We start from the raw sequence: 24467 nt of genomic DNA on the forward strand, positions 1-24467 counted from the left end.
GAACTGACTAGTAGTTCTGGACTTGAAATTATCTAAGTGAAATCGAAACTTCATCACAGGAACACAAAAAGTGCTTGATCAGACCACAGAAAGAATAAGCAAACTTGAAGGTACATCAGATAATACTATGCAGTCTGAGATGGAAAAAGGTATGAATAAAAACAAATGTTGGTACATTGACCTGAAGAACACTATTAAGCATGCCAACGCACATAGTCCCCAAAGGAGTGGAAGGAAAGGCATCAAAAGACCACTTCAAGGAAAATAAAAGAGTATTTTAAAAATCAATAACTGAAAACCTTGCAAATTTGATAAGAAATACTCATCTACACATATCTTCTGTAAGAAGTTCAGAGAGCATGTTTGTTAAACTATTAAAAGATAAAGAGAAAAAAACCTTGAAACCAAGTCACACAGAAGTGACTTACCACATAAAAGTGATCCTCAAAAAGTGAAGTTGTTTTCTAACTACTTTAGGTGATGGTAGGTGAAAAGAGAATGAAATGATATGTTCAACATGTTGAAGGGAAAAAAAGCCTGTTACCAAGAATTATATGTCCAGGTAGAGCTAAAAAATAAAGAAGTGAAAGTGTTTTCAGGTAAGAAAAAAACTGCATTGATCCATATTGCATTATCACAGACATAGAATTCAAGATAGACATAGAATTCAGAGTCTAGAAATAAGTCCATCATCTGTGGTTGGTTGATTCTTCACAAGGGTGTCAAGACAGGTCAGTGAGGAAAACAGTCTCCTCATCCAGTACGTAATGCTGAAATAACTGGATCTATACATGTAAAGAATGAAGTTGGTTCACCCCCTAAAAATATAAAATAAACCTCAAAACACAATAAAGACTGAAATGTAGGAGTTAAAATTCTAAAATTCAGAAGAAAACATAGCTTTAAGTATTGTTGCAGAGAACTTCAACAGATTTGTAATATTTTTGTTTCAAATACATTGTCAAGAATAAAAAAAATTGAAAAATATTTGTGAAGTATGTATGTAAGGGTCTGAGATATATATGAAGAACCTCTACAAATGAAAAATAAAAAGGCAAACAACACACTTAAAAGTAGGTCAGAGATCATAAGAATAGACATTTTTCCAAAGAAGAAAGGAAGCACATGAAAAATGCACATCATTAGTAGTATAAAAATGTAAATCAAAACTATAATGAGAAATGGGAATTTTAAAAATGGCAAATAACTGTTGTTTCGAAGAACGATGAGACTTTGGAACACTCATAAATTGCTAGTGGGAATAAATTGTGTAGCCACTTAGAAAAATTTGGCAATTTCTGAAAACATTAAACATGGAATTACAGATGCCACTATTCATTTGTGATATTCAACTATTTGCCCAGGAGAATTGAAAGCATGCATTCACACAAGTTTTTACACAAATGCTTATGGCAGCATTATTAATTCTAATACCCACAAAGTGGAAACAACCCTAATGCTCATCAGTTTGTGAATTAGTTTTAAAAATGTGGTATTACCTTACTATGAAATATTATTTGGCCATCAGAAGTGAAGAACTAGTAACAGGCAACATGGATGAACTTTAAAAGTAAGAAATAGCTCCAGCTGGTGTGGCTTAGCTGATTGAGGTCCAGCCTGCAAACCAAAGGATTCCAGTTTGATACCCAGTCAGGGCACATGCCTGAGTTTAAGGCCAGGTCCCCAGTAGGGGACACTTGAGAGGCAGCCACACACTGATGTTTTCTTCTCTTTCTGCCCACATTCCCATCTCTAAAAATTTAAAGAAAAAAAGAAAGTGTGAGAAATACATTGAATGTCTAGAGTTAGGTATATCGGGAAAGAAAAACGGGGTGCCTAATCTAATTGTTGGATAGGCTGGGGAAAGGGGTTAGCTAAAGAAGACAGGTGCTGTTCTAGAATGATAGAAATTTTCTGGAAGTAGGTAGGGATGATGATTGCACAGCTGTAAGTTTCCAAAAATCTACTGAGTTGTACTTCACATTAGTATAAAGGAGTAAGTGTTATGGTATGTGAATTTTATCTCAATATTGAAAAAGAATGATGAATGATCTGAGGCAATTCATTGTTATAAGAAATTGACAATGATAAAGCAACCAAGTCATAATTACAGTTATGTTAGTTAACTTTAAGGATAGTCAGTTATGTGGGCGCTCGTACCAAAATACACAATGACACAGGATAGTGCAGCAATGTATAAAATTTTTGATGAAAGTATATCCTGTTTTACAATAAAAACTTTATTATAAAGTTTATTTATAATAAATAAACACTTTATTTTTTGTTACTAAATTATAGATAATTCTCAGGTATCCAGGACTTTAGAGAGACTAATTTCCAGAGCAAACAATCAATAGAAAGGATGCAAAAATGAAGACATTGGTAAAATGACTGGCAGTACTTTATTTCAAATTAGACCAAACAGCACATTAAGATTAGGTGACATATTGTCTAAAAAATACTAACTGCAAAATATTTCAGATAGCATAATTTATAAGTGGGATTCTTTTTTAATAACAAAAGATGATAGATACTGTCTTTAAATGATTTCAAATGTATTATTTTCAAAATATTGCTTAGATCATCATGCTTTTTTAAAATTTCTTTACTTTTTTTTGATTTTTAAAAATTTTTATTCAATTATTTTTAAGTGCAGTATTCTTTTACTCCATCCCATCCCACCCCACCCCTCCCCGTGCTCCCCCTCCCTCCCATTTCCACCCTCTCAGTTGTTGTCCATGTATCCTTTATATATGTTTCTCTAAATCCCTCCCCTATGTCCCACTTAATGCTCTCTCTTCTGGTCACTGTCAGCCTGTTCTCTGTTTCAGTGTCTTTGGTTATATTTTGCTTGCTTGTTTGTTTTGTTGTTTAGCTTCCTGTTAAAGGTGAGATCATATGGTATTTGTCCGTCAATACCTGGCTTATTTCACTCAGCATAATGCTTTCCAGTTCCATCCATGTTGTTGCAAAAGGTAGGAGCTCCTTCTTTTTTTTTACTGCATAGAATTCCATTGTGTATGTGTACCATAGTTTTTTAATCCATTCATTTACTGCTGCTCCCCTTAGGACCCAGCAATTCCACTGCTAGGATTGTATCCTAAGAACCCTAAAACTCCAATCCCAAAGAACATATGCACCCCAGTGTTCATAGCAGCACAATTTACAATAGCCAAGAGTTGGAAGCAACTTAGGTGCCCATTGTCATGCTTTTTAAAATCTTTTTTTTTTTTTTTTGGATTTATAGATGTTGACTTCAACACCAGCACTTAAACATCTGACATATGAATGTTGAATAGTTTTTTATGCCTGGCATTGTTGTAGACTTTTGGGATCCAACAAAATAAATGCAAGTTCTTTCCCTTCACAAAGACTTCCTTCATGTAGAGGTATAGTTGATTATAGACAAAGGAAAGAAGGCCAAGGATTAAATCCTGAGTTTTGCTACATCAAGTGGTAGAAAAGAGGCACTGGCAAAAGGTTGAGAAGGCATGGACACTATGGTAGGAGGGAACCAAGAGGTTTGGTCACATAATCCAAGTGAGGAAAGTGAGTTACAAAGGGCAGTGAACATCTGTCAAATGCTGCTAGGGCAAGTGAAATGTTTCCTGAGAATTGGGGGTGAATAATGTTGGTGAACATTTTTTTGTGAAGTCATGGGTAAAAGCCAAATGAGAGTTTAGAGAATGTGGAATGAGACAAATCAGAGAAAGCAGTAGTTTGCAGGAGATAGGAATCAAGAAAGCATGGTTTTGTTGTTTTAAGAGGGTGGAGAGAAAGCCTGTTTGTTCATACAGTCTTGTAGAGTCTAGATAAATTAACATCAAAGATAATTGATGAAAGAGGATGTATAATTTAGTGCTTAAGCACAGGAATTGGTTTTAAATAGGAGCACAATTAGGTTGTGGAAACACAGAGTGAAGACAACATTTCTGGATTTAGTTGTTGCTGGGTGGACAGAGTGAAATGTAGTGAATTATCTTTTACAGTGATTTAGTTCTCAGGGAATTGGGAAGTTAACCTCAATTGAGTAGGTTGTATTGGAGTCTTAAGAAAATGTGAAATAGAGTTTTTCAGGTATTTAAAAATGGGACTGTATTATTATGGAGTTTCTTTTCTCAGTTAAGATTTAGTTGCATAAGTAAAAGTATAAAAACTATGTGGTTCTTCAGGTTAAGTGTAATGAAATGAGGGACTAGCATAGGAATTGGAAGAATATACAAGAAAATAGTTACAGTGATCAGCTGTACAATTTAATAGATTTTGTTGGATTTGGTTTAATTTTAAAAAATGCCATAATTTGTATTTACAAAGTTATATTTACTTTCTTCATTTCTTTTACTTGTTTATATACATAAATATCTAATATTTTACATTTAATTGACAGTTCTGGGTGATAGGATTTGAGTACAGTAAGGTGAATCATCTCCACAAAAACTTGTTTTTTAAAGTAAAGTTGACCCTGGCTGGTGTAGCTCAGTGGATTGAGCGCAGGCCTGCGACCCACACGATCATGATTCGATGCCCAGTCAGGGCACATGCCTGGGTTGCAGGCCAGTTCCCAACAGGGGACTCACGAGAGGCAACCATACACTGATATTTCTTTCCTTCTCTCCTTCCCTTCCCCTCTAAAAATAAATAAATAAAATCTAAAAAAAAAAGTAAAGTTGAAGCATAGAAGAATTAAGAATTGCTTAAACATAGGGCATTTTATGTGGTATTTTGGCAGGGAGTGAAAGCGGGAAGTAGTTTGGGAAGTTGCTAGAATGATTTCTGATTTACTTGGTAGGAAAAGAACAATGTGTGAGTATGGTGTCTTGCTGTGTCTGTCTTTGTCTTTGTCTTTGTCAATCTGACTAAGGGTGTTTGGTGGGAAACCTGGGGAGAAGGAAATCAAATATACCTTTTGTTGTGTTCCTGGGATGGCAGTGGTGTATAAAGTAAAAATAGTCTGATTTTCAGAGATTAAACTAAGTGAATGGAGAATCAACCCATATACTTGAGTAGAAACAGTGAGAATGATTAAGAATTTTATGTCTGTGAGATGAAATAGATAAAACATTTCTTATCTTATCATTTGTTTTCTTTTTTGCAAATTACAATGAATTTATTCTAAATCTTAGAGAAATTACGTTTTATATAACTAGTTAAAAATGAAAGTCTGAGTATTAAAATAGGCATCTTTCTCATTCCCTCCCCTAAACTCTTATTTTGGAACTCTTATTTGAGGCAGATCACATACCATCCAAAAGCTTTTATTCTCTTATCTGGGAAAAGTGAGGCAAAATATTTAGAACTATAGCATGTGAAGTATTAGAAGTGCTAAGGTGTAAAAAAAGGTAGGTATTAGAAGCAGTCTTAATTTTCAGAAATTGTGTTTCTCTTTTTAGGAGAGGACACTCTTGTTTGTTATTACTATGTTTCTTTTTAAAGGCAGTTATGCAGAAATCCTCTTACCTGGTGACAATAAGTTCATTCCTGCCTTTTTAAAATATCTGTTTGTAAATTTTAATGGCAGTTTTGACATCTTGTGAGAATGTGAATAGTGACACCTAAAGTTTAAAATTTTTTTAGTAAGTCACTGGTAAAATTTTTTCATTAAGTGATTTTACTAGTTGAATTAATAAGACATTTTTGAAGTGAAGATTTCAAGGTGAGTTGTACTTTTCTCTTGTGGTAGAATAGCTTTGCTTTTCTAGGATAAACATTGTATTTGAGATATTTTTAAAATTAAAATTACCATTAGATAATTTTAAAAACAGAAGTAATTGGAAAGATGTATGACAAGCTGTAGGTAAATAATGCGACATTTTGCAGGATGCAAATTATTAGATTTTCCAGTGCTCAGAAATTTTATTTTATAGTTACTTACATTTCTGGGGACACTTTGTAAAAATATCCTATGTGTAGTAGACACAGCACTTCACATTTTTCAGTACTTGTTTAGGAACACTTTTTATAACGTCAGAAGTAGGCCAGCCCCAGCATATAGTATTAAATCCAGAGATTAGTGTTCTAAAGAATTTATAGACTTGTTTTGGATTTTCATATCTGGTTTGCTAGTAAGATCTTTATCCTGTTAAACAGTCTCAGTTTGACAGTTCAGAGCCACCTTAAGGAAAATATACTTCAGTCAACTATATGTGTTTTTAAAATATTTAACTTTCAAAAAAATGGCTAAATATACATCAGAATAGAATTAGTGACATGATGCCTATTTCTGCCAACAGAATATAAAACACAGTCAAAATAATTTAGATAGTTAAGGTCAAGGTTTAGGAAACATGTATGTAGTTATGTAGGTATTCATGTATTATTTCTAATTTAAAGAATGTAACTATATGAGTTGTAAATCATAAATGAGTTGTAACTGTTTATGATAAATTCTTGATGAGCTGTTAAGCTTTTTGAACCTTGATGCTAATAAGCTTTCTCTATATTAGTTCTTTCTCTTCACTTCTGTGTTTACCAAAGTGTTTGCTGCCTTTTGTGTGTATGCAGTTGAAGCTGCCAGTTAGGATTTCTTCTTACTTTTTGCATTACAAACTCCTGCCTTGCTGTCTACCCCTAAACAACATACCTATGTTCCAAGTTGGTATTTAATTTCTATTGTCTGATTTCAAAAGCAATACTGATTTTACTTTAACTTCATCTTCTCTCCCAGTTTCATCATCTTCTTTTTCTGTCATTGTCTTGATCGAGCAATTCACCATGTCCTCCCTATTGTTCATGTAGACTATGAACATGTAGTCTACATGAACAATGTATTTTTATAATTGAACAATAATCTCTTTGAACTAGCAATCTGTTCTAATTACTGCTTCTTTCCTTACCTTATTAACAACAACAACAAAAACGTTAAGAAGTGTATGCCTTACATAGAATTCTCAACCTGTTTTAGTGTGACACTCACATACAGCCTTTGCAAAAACACTGTTACCAAGAACATCAGTGATGTTTTGTTACTGGCCCATGCGGATGTTCCTTCTTGACTTTATACATGAGTTGCATAATGAGTTTTTCATGTCCGTAAGTAAGATTTCAGGATGCTATTTAGAAATATTTTGTGCTTTTTATTTGGCATAGGTTTGGTCTTGATTCCTGGTAAGAAACTAAATTAGATACAGTGTCACTGTGTTTTTACTTTTTAATGCTGGTTTTTGAAATTCTAAATTCATTTTAAGGTTCTACGTAGGAATCTTCTGTGTATGTCTATATAAGATTGTCGATTTAGACAAATGTAATTTTTGAATATTTTGACATGGCGAGGAGTTTGCAGGTGTATTTTAAAGATGTAAAGTTTTAGGTTTATATAAGCAAGAGTTTAAGCCAAGACAAATAGTAGTCAAAACTATTACCAAAGTGTTGGCTGAGTTGTACTTGAGTCATGAACGTAACTTATCTTTTCTCCAATAATAAAAACCTTCTCTAGTTAGTTACTACCAGCTAATAGCCTCCAGCAACTTAAATCTTGTAGGGTATATATGTTTTTAAAATATCAGAAGTTGATTGTTAGTTGTGACTCACATGAATTAAATTTTAAATTCTGGCTTTGCTAGCTACTGGCTATGTTTGTTATGTCAGATAAGACAGTCATTCAACTTTTTTAAACTCCAGGTTCCTCTGTTGTGTACAGTGTTGGCATGTATTTTGACACTTTTCTCATAGACTTAGTATAACCCGCAAGTAGTAATCAATAAATATTAGCTGTATTGCTGTGGCTGGTGTTGCTCAGTGGATTGAATGCGGGCCTGCGAACCAGAGGATCTCAGTTTGATTCTCAGTCAGAGCACATGCCTGGGTTGCAGGCTGGTTCTCTGCAGGCCAACTCCTAGCAAGGGATGCACTAAAGGCAACCATACATTGATGTTTCTCTCCCTCTTCTTCCCCTCTAAAGATAGATAAATAAATAAATAAACAAACAAATATCTTTAAAAATAAATATTAGCTGTATTATTGTTATTATTACATTTTAAAAATAATTATCTATTATCTGCTTTTCCAGTGAATTACACATCTCGAGTCCAAGACTTTCTCATATTTCTCATATTTGTTATCTCACTACCTAGCCCAGAGTCTGACTTACAGTTGTGATTATTTGTTAAACTGAAAAAAAATGTACAGCCAAAAGGATAATAAAATACATCTATCCATAGGAACATGGAAAAGGGAAAGGAAAGGCTTGATGAGGGTATTCAAGACAAGTAAAATCATGAGTCTTCTTTTCTGATATTTGGTTTTCTCTACTATATGTTTTTGGTATTTTTCTCTCTCAGGCCAGTTGTATCTAGAGTAGGGAGAACATTTCTTCAGTGGTTGTCTGTTATGCTTACCAGTAAATCTAACTTTTGTGGTAAGGTAAATTGTATTGACTAAATTTTCAGTAGTCTTAATTAAACTATATTTTGTGTCAGTGGATGACCATAGTGAATGAAAAAGGTTTCTGTTATGTGGAAATTGTATTTTTGGTGTTTATTCTGATTCAGTCTATTTTTTGGATAATACTTTTTAGTTTAGTTAATTTTTCAAACCCTAAGCATAATGCTGTGTTATACCCTTGGCTACTTTTATAAAGTGTGAAATATAAAATGTTTTATAGTCTCTGAATATCTCCCTTTTCGAATTGTCGTTCTCTATTGGTAAGTAATGGTAGGTTTCTTATTATTTTTCCTGAAAAAAATGTGTGTATATGTAGTTTTGTGTTTAAACAACTTGATGTGTGCTTTTGATGCATACATTAAATATTGCAGTGTAGTTTCTGAAAATAATATTTTTATACTTAAATAAATATAATATAAACAATAAGAAAATATTAAGGAGAAGTAAACATTAGTACTAATAAAATACTTATGTTAAGACCAATATTTCTTAATTTTATTACCAGAATATTTTCCCCAAGATTTTTGAGATCGTAATAATGCTTATACCTAATGAATATAATTATATCTTGGGATAAAATAATCATAATAATTTTATTAACTTTTTTAAACTTTCAATTTTCTATTAAAAGACTATCATGTGTTTTCTTTAAGTAAAGTATCTTTTACTTTACTGTCTCATCCTACTTTTAGAGGACTTTCAAAATATATCCACTACTTTTTTTTTTCCAATTTTTTTTATTTAATTATTTTTCAAGTACAGTTTTCTGTCTATTACTCCCATCCCATCCCACCCCCCATCCTCCCCCCTCCCTCCCATTTTCCACCCTTCTCAGTTGTTGTCCATGTATCCTTTATATAGGTTCCTCTAAATCCCTCCCTTATTTCCCCTGAAATTCCCTCCCCTCTCCCCTCTGTTTCCACTACTTTCTAAATCCAATTTTATATGAGTCGAGTTAGAGATTGTGTTTGTGAAAAGGACTTTTGAAAATGGTAATATTTTGTTTTAGGTATCTGCTATTAATTTATGGTTTGTTTCTTCTCATTTTAGTGGATGGTTCTGGCAAAATAGAGCAGAATGGTTCCTCTGAAATGACCATAGACACAGAGTCAGAAATCAGTTCTTGTAAAGTGGATGGCAATTGCCCTGAAGTCATTAAGGTGTACATTTTCAAAGCTGACCCTGGAGAGGATGACTTAGGTAAGAGAAAACCTTCAGTATGTTATATATACTAATTAAACACCTCAGCCTAAAGATAACTTTTAAAATAGATTTCTAATGTACTTATGTAAATTGTTGGAAGAGGTAATTATTTGTTAAAATGATACCAGTGATAATTAACTTTCCATATGAATTCTTGGAGCTATCATTTTTTGTGCTAGGTGGCACTGTAGACATTGTGGAGAGTGAAACTGAGAATGAGCATAGAGTTGAAGTACTAGACCAGAATAGCAGTATTGGTGTGCCAAGAGAAAAGATGGTTTATATGACTGTCAGTGACTCTCAACAAGAAGATGAAGATTTAAGTAAGTAGGTGGACTTTTTCTGGGAGACTTTTATATTTCTGTATCTTCTTAATTTAAATGCTAGCATATTTGAAGAAAGTAAGAACTATTGTAGGCATATTTTATATTCTTTATGTGAAATTATAAAGAACCTCAGTCACTTTATGTGTATCATATCACTTGAAAAAGAAATTATGGTAGAAGCAAAACAATTATTCAGCAAATCTATAGACTTTGCTCAATGAAAATAATGTTTTAGGTATGTAGTGTTTGAACTTTTTTCTATTTGTTAACAGAACTGAAATAAGAGGTCATGTCTGATGTCTTACAAACTTGGTCCTAAAGTGTCTTACTAATTTTTGTAATTAGCTGTTGCAGAAATCTCTGATGAAGTGTATATGGAAGTGATTGTTGGAGAGGAGGATGCTGCTGTTGCAGCTGTTCATGAACAGCAAATTGATGACAGTGAAATGAAAACTTTCATGCCAGTAGCATGGGCAGCAGCTTATGGTATGTTATACAGCAGCTCAAACTCTTTGAGGTTCTTGAATATAAACTTATAATTGAAAATAGTTTATATAATCTTTAAGAAATAGGAAGTGCTAGTACAGTGAGTTAAGAAAAAGAGGAGGAAACTTACATAGTTTTTTTCCCCATTTAATTTTAACAAGAACTTTATGTCTGTCTTATATAAAACGTACATAGTCTTTCAACCAGCATTTCTATATCTTGATTATAACTGGCCTGTGAGTTTACAATTTGAATCACAGTAAAGTATGTTCATGGGGCAAAATGACGTTAGATTTGAAGGTAGTTATTTCTTACAGTCTTCTCTATATATATGGCCATAAAATCCATTATGTAAATGGAGATTTATCATTCTTGAGTATGATGATCTTACTTTTCATTCCTGTAGTTAATAAGTTAATGAATAATGTATCATTTTATTTTTTAATGCACATTCTTAGGTAATAATAATTCTGATGGAATTGAAAACTATAATGGCACTGCAAGTGCTCTCTTGCACATAGATGAGTCGGCTGGGCTTGGCAGGCTGGCTAAACAAAAACCAAAGAAAAGAAGAAGACTAGATTCCAGGCAGTACCAAACAGGTGAGGGCAGAACTTTCTTTTTTGAATGATTTACATTAGATGTCTAAATTTAGCTTTAAATCTGTATGGTGAAATTGATACAGTCATACTGAATGAAGTTTCTAGACCAGACTCTTGCTTTTTTTTAAGAGATTTTATTTATTTTAGAGAGAGCAAAGGAGGGAGAAATAGAGGAAGAGAAACATCAGTGTGTGTTTGTCTCTTAGCATGCCCCCAACCAGAAACGTGGCCTACAACCTAGGCATGTGCCCTGAGTTGGAATCGGGCCAATGACCCTTTGATTTGCAGGCTCACTCTTAATCTACTTAGCCACAGCAGCCAGGGCTGGACCAGATTTTCTTTATTACTAGATTGCTATATGTTGTTTGTTGAAATAAGGTATGTTAATATAATTTAGGTGCACTTGTCCAGTGATGTGTAGAATATACACTTTATATTCTTGAAGAAATCAGAACAGAACTTGTTCTCTCATGCTTTTTTCTTTTCTTAGCAATAATAATAGGCCCTGATGGACATCCTTTGACTGTCTATCCTTGCATGATTTGTGGGAAAAAGTTTAAATCCAGAGGTTTTTTGAAAAGGCATATGAAAAATCATCCTGAACACCTTACCAAGAAGAAGTACCGCTGTACTGACTGTGATTATACTACCAATAAGAAGATAAGTTTGCACAGCCACCTGGAGAGTCATAAGCTAACTGGCAAGGTAGAGAAAGCCATCGAATGTGATGAATGTGGGAAGCATTTCTCTCACACTGGGGCTTTGTTTACTCACAGAATGGTGCATAAGGAAAAAGGAGCCAACAAAGTGCACAAATGTAAATTCTGTGAATATGAAACAGCTGAACAAGGGTTATTGAATCGCCATCTTTTAGCAGTCCATAGCAAGAACTTTCCTCATATTTGTGTGGAATGTGGTAAAGGTTTTCGTCACCCATCAGAGCTCAGAAAACACATGCGAATCCACACAGGGGAGAAGCCGTACAAATGCCAGTACTGTGAATATCGGTCTGCAGACTCTTCTAACTTAAAAACACACATAAAAACTAAGCATAGTAAAGAGATACCATTTAAGTGTGACATTTGTCTTCTGACTTTTTTAGATACCAAAGAGGTGCAGCAACATGCACTTACTCACCAAGAAACCAAAACACACCAGTGTGCGCATTGTGACCACAAGAGTTCGAACTCAAGTGATTTGAAACGACACATAATTTCAGTTCACACAAAGGACTACCCCCATAAGTGTGACATGTGTGATAAAGGCTTTCACAGGCCTTCAGAACTCAAGAAACATGTGGCTGCCCACAAGGGTAAAAAAATGCACCAGTGTAGACATTGTGACTTTAAGATTGCAGATCCATTTGTTCTGAGTCGCCATATTCTCTCGATTCACACAAAAGATCTTCCCTTTAGGTGTAAGAGGTGTAGAAAGGGATTCAGGCAACAGAATGAGCTTAAAAAGCATGTGAAGACACACAGTGGCAGGAAAGTGTATCAGTGTGAATATTGCGAGTATAGCACGACAGATGCCTCAGGCTTTAAACGGCATGTTATTTCCATTCATACGAAAAACTACCCTCACCGTTGTGAGTACTGCAAGAAAGGGTTCCGAAGACCTTCAGAAAAGAACCAGCACATAATACGGCATCACACAGAAGTGGGCCCACTCTGACATTTCTACAGATGTTTGGAGAGATCCTGTCCTTGAAGTAGAAAATTGATTTTAAAGCCCAGTAGTCTTATTCACATACATTACATTCGTTTATACTTTGTACAAATAAAATATTGCTTCTAGTTGACTTTTTTAAAACATTATGTCATAGGGAATTCTGGTTTTTTTTTTAATGAGGACAAAGTAGCAATGATCAAGTTCTTTTATTTAGATAATTCCTGATCTTACGTTGAATAAATCTCAGAACTTCTAGTATTTATTTAACTATTTACTTTATTCACTTTGGTGGTACTCTTCTCAGACTACTTAAAGATGAGAAATGATAAAATTGGGGACTCTAAAAGTGATTGTTTTATTTCCTTATGAATTGTTTATGTTAGGTATATCTCCTGAGTGGGAGATACTACTCTCAGGTGTAATTATAATATGAAAATCATTTCCTTCTTTTAGTATTTTCAGATCACATGACAATGATGCTACTGAAGAGAACTTTGGTAGACTTTTATTTAATTTTTATTTGGTTTAGCAGACAAAATATGCTTTCTCTGACTGACTTTGTAAGTGTTTACATGCTGTCCATATAACACGCTTAAAAAGTCTTACTGAAATGTTTTGATTACTCCTGTTTTCTTCTGTCTGTATTGCTTTTCTTGGAAATACTTGTGTTCTTCAAATGAGATTTACTGTGAACAAAGTTTTGAAAATTTTGATATAAACTGTGGTCATAGGATTTTTTGCAACTGGATGTGAAAATGTATCCTAATTTAATATGTGCTTCTCTGGTGCTTGTTTTACATATATATACACAATGCCGATTTTGTCAGTAGTGAAAAATATTAAATGTACAACAAATGGGAAGATTCAGGGATATAAGAAAAACCGTTTTTGCAGAATTTCTATTCAGAGAGATTAAAATTCAAGTGTAGCTTCAGAAAGACTCATATTTTTAAAGACTAAAGGTAATCTTTTATTTTGACTAACTTTGGTAATTTGAAAAAAATTATTTCTACATAAAATATGTTCTTAATGATTTTAGTGTCATACCTTCATTACTGGTTTTGAAAAGCTCATGACTATCCAGACGTTAATCTCTTGTTTCTCAATGAGAAGTCTGGAAAAAGATACGTCTTTTTACAAAGTAGGGTGTACTTAGGAAGTAGTGACTTCGTGTACTAGAGAATTGATGCAAATTCTACTTGACAGATTCACCCTGCTTTTTTTGAGCAGTTAGCAGAGTTGAGAAGATTCAACACAGAACTTTTTTTTTAAGAACTTATTTTTTTAGGTGAGAAGGTAAAGGTATAATGTACATATTGAAAAATGTGAGGCTTTATTTGGAATCATCAAGTCTTACACAGTTTTTTCTTTTTATTTGAAAGTTAACATAAACAGTGAGTCATAAATGTAGATGGAAAATTAATTAAAATAGTACTGGGTTTTGTTAATACAGGTTACTTAAATTGGCTAGGACACTTAAGGAGATTTGAAATTTTTATTCTTTCTAATAGCCACAATGCAACTCTATTAAGGTGCTGCCATCTACTGCTGTGATGTGTTTACCTTTTCCCTTAATTTGTGCCACTAATACTCATATTCAGAAGTTATATTTATTGGGTAAGAAATCTAATTATTTGGTGGTTATGAGAACTTATGAAGGCTAGATTAATTTAGTTCTAAATCAGATGTTTTAGACACCTAGTAATTTAAACTACTAAAGCCAACCAAAGCCACAGAAAGGATTTTGGTACCTCTTAAGCTCTTTTGGCTCTCTCATATATCCCCTTTTTAGTATTCATCCATGGTCTTGTTCTTAAAAACTCTTATTTTTATGTGTAATAATTTTTAAAAGATCTCCCAAGAAATTGTTTTCCCTGGAGTAATATAGAAGGAAATGTTTAAATGAAAGTTTACATTTAAAACAAGATAGCTATTTATATTTTTAAAATGTACTTAACAAAACATGTTACATACTTTATTTTCTCACAATCTGAATTCATGCACAATATTTTGTTTTGTTTTTAGCACAGTATTGAAACCTTTAAAAGGTATTTTAAGTATTTGGTCTAGTGAATATAAAGCCTTTAACAAAAAAATTGTAATCATTCTTATTGTTATGTACTGATACTAGTTGTAGGCTATTTTCTTTCTTAAAACAATTTGATTAGCAAAGCTAAGAAATTGGATGTTTCTGTTTAATGTTTTAAAGAGGTCCAGATTTATACAAGAACATAACTTATTGTTATATAGATGTAGCTTGTTAAATATTATGTCTTCCTCTGTACACATTGTAAAATACTTAAATTCATACAGAAAAATATGACACTATTGTAAATGTGTACTTGAAATTAACATGCAAAAATAAAAGTTAGAGTATTTTTATGTAAATCACTGTTCAGTGTATTTGATGCTAGTTAACAATTCAATTTCCCTGATATGTTACTTTATTAGTGTTTTAAGTTTTTAATTCTTTTTCAAGTACTGTTGTTGCCATTTTGCCCCATGACTCACACAATTCACCTACCCCCACTTCCAAAACTCAGTTCTACACCCCATTCACTTTGTGGGCCCCTTATGCATGTTCCTTGACAAACATTCCTTTTTGTTCCGCTTGCTATTCCTGTCTCTCATCCCCTCTAGTTACTGTAGGCTGGTTCTTTGTGGCTCTGGTTCTGTTTTGCTTTCTGGTTTGTTTTGTTGCTTAGGTTCCACTTATAGGTGAGATCATGTGTAATTTTTCTTTCACCACCTGGAGTATTGTACTCAGCATAATGCCCTACAGTTTCATCCATGCTGTCATGAAGGTTAGAAGTTTTCTTTTCTTTTCTTTTCTTTTCTTTTCTTTTCTTTTCTTTTCTTTTCTTTTCTTTTCTTTTCTTTTCTTTCTTTTTCTTTCTTTCGCTGTGTAGTATTAGATTGTGTAAATGTACCACAGTTTCTTGATCCATTTATTTACTAATGGGCACTTAGTAAATAAATGGAAGCACTTTAGAGTGCTTCCAGCAGTTGGCTATTGTAAATTGTGTTGCTATGAACATTAAGGTGCATACATTCTTTTGGATTGGTGTTTATGGATTTTAAGGGTATATTTCCAGCTGTAGAATTTCTGGGTCAACAGGCAGTTCCGTTTTTAGTGTTTTGAGGAAATGCTATACTCTTTTTCTGTAGAGGCTGCATTTGTATTACAGTTTACTGGGGTACCGTTTTCTCCATATCATTGCTAGCACCTGTTTGTTGCTTTGTTTATGATGGCTCTTCTGACTGGTGTGAAATGGTATCTCATTGTGGTTGTAATTTGCATCTCTGTGATGGCTAGTGATACTGAGCATACTTTCATATTATCACTAGGCTCTCTCTGTTTTATGCTTGGAGAAGTGGCAGTTCAGGTGTTTCTCCACTTCTTAATTGGATATCTGGTTTCCTGGAGTGGAGTCATGTTAGTTCTTTATATATTTTGGAGATCAAATATTTGTCTGAGGTTTCACTAGCAAATATTTTCCCCCTATGGTGGGTTACCTTTTGTTTTACTGATGTTTTCTTTAGTTGTGCAGAGGCTTTTTAATTCGATGAAGTCCCATTTGTTTATTCTTTCCTTTATGTCCCTTGTTACGTAGAATATGTGGGGGAAAATAACTGATATGTGAAATACCTGAGATTTTCCTGCCTGTGTTCTTTTCTAGGACTTTAATGGTGTCATGACTTGTATTTTACCCTTTTCTACATCTTGAGTTTATTTTTGTGTATGGTGTAAGTTGGTTGAGTCATCATTTTGCACACAGCTGTCCAGATCTCCCAACACCCTTTGTTGAAGAGGCTATTTTTACTATTCCCCCTTTGGTTGAATATTAATTGACCATAGAGACCTGGGTTCATTTCTGGGCTCCTTATTCTGTTCTATTGATCTATGTGTCTGTTTTATGATAGTGCCTGGCTGTTTTGAACACAGTGCACTTCTAATACAGTTTGATATTAGGTATTGTGATCCTCATACTTTGTTCTTTGGAGTCTTTTACAGTTCCCTGTAAATTTTTGAGGTACTTGTTCTATATCGTTAGTATATAACCTGGATATTTTAACTGGGATTGTGTTGAATCTATAAATTCCTTTTGGGTAGTATGGACATTTTATGATGTTAATTCTTTCAGTCCATGAACTCACTGTGTTCTTCCATTTGTTTGTGTCTTCCTTAATTCCTTTCCTCAGTATTGTGTAGTTTTCTGAGTACAGGTCTTCTACCTCTTTGGTAAAGTTTATTTCTAGGTACCTTATTCTACTTGTTGCTATAGCAAATAGGAGTTTCTCCTGATTTTGGTACTTCTTTGTTGGTGTAAAAATGCCTTCAATTTCTGAATATTGACTCTGTGTCCCACTGTTTTGCCAGATTTACTTACTAAGTTAAGTAGGTTTTGGTGGAGTCTGTAGAATTTTCTATGTATGCTGTCACAAGTAGTGACAGTTTTACTTCCTGCTTTACACTTTGGATGCTTTCTATTTTATTTTCTTGTCTCGTTGCTGTGGTTCAGATTTCCAATACTGTGTTGAATAGAAGTGGTAAAAGTTGACATCCTTGTTTTGTTCTTGATCTTAGTTGGAAAGCTTTTAGTTTTTGCGCATTTAGTACAATGTTTGCTGTAGCTTTCTCATATCTGGCCTTTATTGTGTTGAGGAATGCTCCCTCCACTCCCACTTCAATGAATGTTTTATCATAAATGGGTGCTGTACCTTATCAAATGCCTTTTCTGCATTTTTTGATACAATCGTGATTTTTGTCTTCGCTTTTGTTTGTGATGTATTATGTTTTTTGATTTGTGGATATTGTACCATTCTTGTATCTTTGAGATAAATCCCACTTGATCATGATGTATGGTCTTTTTAATGTATCGCTGGATGTGATTTGCCAATATTGTGTTGAGGATTTTAGCATCTATGTTCATCAGTGATATTGCTCTATAGCTTTCTTTGTTGTGTCTTTATCTGGTTAGGATGATGTTGGCCTCACAATAAGAGATTGGGACTCTTTCCTATTCTTAGATTTTTGTAACAGTCTGAGAAGGATAGGGGTTAGCTCTTTCTTAAATACTTTGTAAAATTCTCCTGTGAAACTGTCCAGTCTAGAGCTTTTGTGCGCTGGGAGCTTTTTTGTTGTTGCCTTGATTTTGTCAGCTGTTATTGGTCTGTTCAGATTTCTGTGTCTTCATTCCGTCTTTGAACATTATATTTTTCTAGAAATTTGTCCATTCACCTAGGTTTTCTAATATCTTGGCATATAGTTCTTCATAGTAATTTCATACAATCCTTTGTATTTCCGTGCTGTCAGTTGCAATCTCTCTTCTTTCATTTCTGATTGTGTTCATTTGGGTCCTCTTTCCTTTTTTCCTTGATGAGTCTGGTTAAAGTCTTGTTGATTTTGTTTATCTTTTTAAAAAACAGCTCCTGCATTTATTAATGCTTAGAATTGTGCTTTTAGTTTCGCGTCATTTAATTCTGCTCTGATCTTTGTTATTTCCTTCCTTCTTCTTGCTCTGGGCTGTCTTTGTTGTTGTTCCTCAAGGTCTTATAGGTGTAGGGTTAGGTTGCTTGTTTGAAATGTTTCTGTCTTTTTTAGGTAGGCCTGTGTCACTATGAACTTCCCTCCTAGGACTGCCTTTCCTGTGTCCAGTAAGTTTTGGATTGCTGTGAGTTCGTTTTCATTGTTTCCAGAAACTTTGATTTCTTTCTTTTTTTTTTAAAGATTTTATTTATTTATTTATTTTTAGAGGGGAAGGAGAGAGGGAGAGAAACATCAATGTATGGTTTGCCTTTTGTGCATCCCCTGCTGGTAGTTAGCCTGCAAGGAACCAGTTTGCAACCCAGGCATGTGCCCTGACTGGGAATTGAACTGCGATTGTCTGGTTCGCAGGCCTGCGCTCAATCCACTGAGCTACGCCAGCCAGGGCTGATTTCTTTCTTGATCTTTTTCTTTACCCACTCATTGTTTAATAGCATGTTATTCAATCTCCATGAATTTGAGTGTTTTGAGTGTTTTCCTTGAGCTTGGTGTAAAGTTTCAGACCCGTATGATTGGAGAAAATGTTTGATGTGATTCCAGTTTTTTTGAATTTGCGGAGGCTTGTTTTGTGTCTGATCATGTGGTCTATCTTTGAAAATGTTCCATGTGCATTTGAAAAGAATGTGTATTTACCTTCTTTGGGATAAAAGACTCTATATATATCAGTTAAGTTTATTTGATCTAGGATGTTATTCAGTGCCACAATATCTTTGTTGATACTTTATTTGGAAGACCCATCGATTTGTAACAGTGGGTTGTTAAAATCCCCAACTATAATTGTGTTGCTGTCAGTATCATTCTTGAAGTTTCTCAACATTTTCCTTATGTATTTGGGTGCTTCTATGTTGGGTGCACATGTGTATGTACAATGTTGGTGTCTTCTTGATGGATTCTCCCCTTGAATATTAATGAAGTGACCTTCTGGGTCTCTTTTTATCACCCTTGTTTTGAAATCTGTTTTGTCAGATAGGAGTAATGCTTCCCTGGCTTTTTTTTCCTGTTCATTTGCTTGGAATATTTTTTCTAACCCTTCATTGTCAGTCTGTGTAAGTCTTTTCTTCTGAGGTGGGTGTGTTATAGATAGTGTATGTATGAGTCATATTTTGTTATCCATTCAGCTATTCTGTGTATTTTGATGAGAGCATTAACCGATTAACATTTAAGGTTATTAATGATAGGTATTTATTCATTTTCCTCCTTTGTACCTATGTTCCTTTCTCTCTTTTTCTTCCTCTGCTCCTTATACTAGTATCTTTATCATATCTTGCAGTGCTGGTTTGGTGGAAATATATTCTTTCAGCCTTTTGTCCTGTAAACTCCTTATTTGGCCTTTTTTTTTTTTTTAACCTAGATGGAACTTTTTTTTTCTTTTTTAAAATTTAATTCTTGTTCAAGTACAGTTTCTCTCTTATATTCCCAGCCCTGCTCCCCTGCCCCCGTGCTCCCCACCTCCCTCCCATTTCTGCCGCCCACCAGAGTTATTGTTCTTGTGTCCTTTATACTTGTTCATGTCAGTCCTTCCCTTTTCCCCTGTGATTCTCTCCCCTATCCCCTCTCGTCCCTGTCAGCCTCTTCTGTATTTCAGTGTCTTTGGTCATATTTTGCTTGCTTGTTTCTTTTGTTGTTTAGATTCCTGTTCACGGTGATATCATATGGTACCGCCTGGCTTATTCTGCTCAGCATAATGCTTTCCAGGTCCATCCATGACGTTGCAAAGGGTAGGATCTCCTTCTTCCTGTCTGCGGCATAGAATTCCATTGTGTAAATGTACCATAGTTTTGTGATCCAGTCATTGACCAATGGGCATCTAGGTTGCTTCCAACTCTTGGCTATTGTAAATTGTGCTGCTATGAACATTGGTGTGCATAGGTTCTCTTGGATTGGTGCTTCAGGGTTCTTAGGATATACTCCTAAGAGTGGAATTGCTGGGTCAAAAGGTGCGTTCATTTTCAGTTTTCTTAGAAAATTCCATACTGTTTTCCATAGTGGTTGTACTAGTCTGCAATCCCACCAACAGTGGACTAGGATCCCATTTTCCCCACAACTTCTCCAGCACTAGTTGTTTGTTGCTTTCTTTATGATGGCCATTCTGATGGGTGTAAAGTGGTATCTCAATATGGTTTTAATTTGCATCTCTCTGATAGTTATTGATATCGAGTATCTTTTCATGTGACTCTGGATCCTCTCTGTGTCCTCCTTGGCGAAGTGTCTGTTAAAGTGCTTTGCCCATTTTTTAATTGGGTTGCTCATATTTGAGTGGAGTCGAGTGAGTTCTTTGTATATTTTGAAGATTAAACCTTTGTCTGAGGTATCATGGTAAATATGTTTTCCCAAACACTTGCTTCTTTTTTTATCTTGATACTGTTTTCCTTAGCCGTGCAGAAGCTTTTAATTTTGATGAGATCCTATTTGCTTATTCTCTCCTTTATGTCCCTTGATCTAGGGGACATATCAGTAAAAATCTTGCTGCGTGGAATATCTGAGATTTTTCTGCCAATGCTGTCCTCTAGGGCTTTCATGGTTTGACGGCTTATACTTAAGTTTTTTATCCACCTTGAATTTATTTTGGTGTATGGTGTAAGTTGGTGCTCAAGTTTCATTTTTTTGCACATAGCTGTCCAGTTCTCCCAACACCATTTGTTGAAGAGCCTCTTTTTAGGCCATTTTATGTTGCTACCCACTTTGCCAAATGTTAATTGACTGTAGAAACGTGGGTTTGTTTCTGGGCTCTCTATTCTGTTCCATTGGTCTATGTGCCTGTTTTTATGCCAGTACCAGGCTGTTTTGATTACAGTGGCCTTGTAACATAGTTTGATGTCAGGTATTGTGATACCTCCTACTTTGTTGTTCTTTCTCAACATTATAGCTGCTATTCTGGGTTGTTTATGGTTCCCTATAAGTTTTTGAAGTGTTTGTTCTATGTTTGTGAAATATTCCATTGGTACTTTAATAGGTATTGCATTGAATCTGTAAATTGCTTTGGGTAGTATAGATATTTTGATGATGTTAATTCTTCCAATCCATGAGCATGGTATATGTTTCCATTTGTTTGTGTCTTCCTTGATTTCTTTCTTCAATGTTGTGTAGTTTTCTGCATATAGGTCTTTTACCTCCTTGGTTAGGTTTATTCCCAAATATTTTTTTTGTTTTTGCTAGGTTGAATGGGATTTTTTTTATTTCTGCTTTCATTGTTTCATTGTTGGTATACAAAAATGCCTTTGATTTTTGGATATTGATTTTATATCCTGCTGTTTTGCCAGATTCATTTATTAGTTAGAGCAGTTTTTTGATAGAGGCTATAGGACTTTTCCATGTACACTATCATGTCATCTCTAAAGAATGCCAGTTTTGTTTTCTCCTTTCCAATTTGTATACCTATTACTTTCTTTTCTTGTTTGATCCCTGTGGCTAGAACTTCTAATACTATATTGAATAGAAGTTGTGAAAGTGGGTACTCTTGTCTTCTTCCTGGTCTTAGTGGGAAATCTTTTAGTTTTTGCCCATCGAGTATGATGCTGGCTGTAGATCTTTAATATATGGCCTTTATTATATCGAGGAATGCTCCTTCTATTTTCATTTTTCTGAGTACCTTTATCATAAGTGGGTGTTGTACCCTATCAAAAGCTTTTTCCCCATCTATGGATATGCCCATGTGGTTTCTCTCTTTGCTTTTGTTTATGTGATGTATTACATCTCCTGATTTACAAATATTGAACCATCCTTGCATCCCTGGGATGAATCCCACTTGGTTGTGGTGTATGATCTTTTTGATGTATTGTTGGATGCGATTTGCAAATATTTTATTGAGGATTTTAGCGTCTGTGTTCATCAGAGATATTGGCCTGAAGTTTTCTTTCTTTGTTGTGTCTCTATGTAGTTTTGGAATTAGGATGATGCTGACTTCATAAAAGAGTTGGGGAGTTTTTCTTCCTTTTGGATTTTTTGAAATAGTCTGTGAAGAATCGGGGTTAGTTCTTCCTTAAAAGCTTTGTAGAATTCTCCTGTGAAACCATCTGGTCCAGGGCTTTTGTGCAATGAGAGTTTTTTGATTACTTCTTCAATTTCATCTACTGTTATTGGCCTGTTCTGGTTTTCTGCTTCTTTATCATTGAGTTTTGGAAGATTATGTTTTTCTAGAAATGTGTCCATTTCACCTAGGTTTTCAAATTTCTTGGCATACAGTTCTTCATAGTAATTTCTTACAATCTCTTCTATTTCTGTGGTATCAGTTGTAATGTCTCCTCTTTCATTTCTGATTGTGTTTATTTGGGTCCACTCTTTTCTTGATGAGCTTACTTAAAGGCTTGTCTATTTTGTTTATGTTTTCCAAAAACCAGCTCCTGGATTCATTGATCCTTCAAATTGTGCTTTTAGTCTCTATGTCATTTAATTCTGCTCTGATCTTGGTTATTTCCTTTGTTCTACTTGTTTCTTCGCTGTATTTGTTGTTGTTTCTCGAGTTCTTGGAGGCGTTGGATTAGGTTGTTTGTTTGAAATGTTTCTATATTCTTTAGGTAAGCCTGTATTGCTATGAACGTCCCTCTCAGGACTGACTTCACTGTGTCCCATAAGTTTTAGGTTGTTGTGAATTCGTTTTCATTTGTTTCATGAAACTTTCTTCCCTAATTTCCGTCTTGACCCTTTCGTTGTTTAATAGCATACCATTCAGTCTCCGTGGTTTTGGGTGTTTTGGGTTTTTTTCTGTGGAGTTAGTTTCCAATTTCAGTCCCTTGTGATCAGAGAAAATGCTTGGTATGATTTCTATTTTTCTGAATTTGTTGAGACTCACTTTTTGTGCTGTCGTGTGCTCTATCTTTGAAAATGTTCCATGTGCATTTGAAAAGAATGTGTATTTAGCTTGTTTGGGATGAGGGCTGTATATATATCAGTTAGGTCCAGTTCATCTAGGGTGTTGTTTAATGCTGGAATATCTTTGTTGATATTTTGTTTGTAAGATCTGTCCATTTTTGTCAGTACGGTGTTAAACTCCCCAAGTATAATTGTGTTGCTATCAATATTTTTCTTGAGGTCCTCTAGGATTTTCTTTATATATTTGGGTGCTCCTATGTTGGGTGCATATATATTTACGGTGTTAATATCTTCTTCGTGCATTCTTCCCTTGAGTATTATGAAGTGACCTTCTGGGTCTCTCTTTATGGCCCTTGTTTTGAAGTCTATTTAGTCTGATATGAGAATTGCTACCTCAGCTTTTTTTTTTTTTTTTGTTCATTTGCTTGGAAAATTTGTTTCTGGTCTTTTTTGTCTGTGATGGTCTTTTGACCTGAGGTGGGTCTCTTGTGGGCAGCATATGTGTGGGTCATACTTTCTTATCCATTCAGCTATTCTGTTTCTTTTAATTTGTGCATTTAATCCATTTACATTTAAAGTTATTATTGAAAGGTAGTTATTCATTGTCATTCATGTACCTGCATTCCTCTTTGTGTCTCTCTTTTCCTTCTTTTCCTTAAAGCAGCCCTTTTAGTAATTCTTGGAGAGCTGGTTTGGTGGAGGCGTATTCTCTTAGACTTCTTTTGTCTTGGAAGCTCTTTATTTGGCCTTCTATCTTGATTGAGAGCCTTGATGGGTAAAGTAGTCTTGGTTGTAGGCCTCTGTTTCTCATTATTTGGAATATTTCTTGCCATTCTCTTCTTGCTTGGAATGTTTCCATTGAGAAGTCAGTAGCCAACCTGATTGGGATCTCCTTGTATTTTACTTCCTTTTTCTCCCGTGCTGCCTTTAGGATTCTCTGTTAGTCTTGGAGTTTTGCCATTTTAATGATGATGTGTCTTGTAGTAGGCCTCTTTGGGTTCCACCTGTTTGGGACTCTTTGTGATTCCTGGATTCGTATGACTTTATCTCTCATGAAACTAGGAAAATTTTTGATTATTACTCTTTCAAGTAGATTTTTCTATCCCTTGTTCTTCCTCTCCTTCTGGTATTTTTATTATTTGGATATTATTTCATTTCATATTTTCTTGCATTTCTCTTAACCCTTCTCATTCTTTCTGATTCTCTTTTTCATTACTTGCTTCTTCTCGGAGATTCTTTCTTCCTTGTCCTCTATCTCGCTTACATGGTCTTCTGCCTCATTGATCCTATTCTTCATACCTTCTAATGTGTTCTTCAGTTCACAAATTGTATTTTTCATTTCCTCTTGGCCTTTGCTGATGGTTTATGTTTCCTTTTTCATGTTGGTATAATTTGCGGAGAGTTCATTTTAGCTCCCCTGCAGTTTTTGGGAGCTCGTTGTAA

General features: G+C 34.5%; 1 protein-coding gene across 3 annotated transcripts in view; it reads left to right on the top strand.

Annotated features, from left to right (window-relative positions):
• LOC118984192 (zinc finger X-chromosomal protein-like) overlaps positions 1–15049 on the top strand; it is a 54470-nt gene extending 39421 nt beyond the window's left edge. Inside the window, exons 4-8 of one of the 3 annotated variants that reach the window (XM_037041963.1) lie at positions 9430–9579; positions 9762–9905; positions 10254–10394; positions 10853–10996; positions 11487–15049. In XM_037041963.1, coding sequence (XP_036897858.1) covers positions 9430–9579; positions 9762–9905; positions 10254–10394; positions 10853–10996; positions 11487–12670 — 1763 coding nt within the window. In that variant the 3' untranslated portion in view covers positions 12671–15049. The remainder of the gene's footprint in view (positions 1–9429; positions 9580–9761; positions 9906–10253; positions 10395–10852; positions 10997–11486) is intronic. The other 2 variants (XM_037041965.1, XM_037041964.1) reach the window with 2 other exon arrangements.
• Positions 15050–24467: the final 9418 nt, after the last annotated feature.

Source organism: Sturnira hondurensis, unplaced genomic scaffold, assembly GCF_014824575.4.
Source record: "Sturnira hondurensis isolate 20B ecotype Veracruz unplaced genomic scaffold, ASM1482457v3 Scaffold0003440, whole genome shotgun sequence".
In the NCBI taxonomy this organism is placed as follows: domain Eukaryota; kingdom Metazoa; phylum Chordata; class Mammalia; order Chiroptera; family Phyllostomidae; genus Sturnira; species Sturnira hondurensis.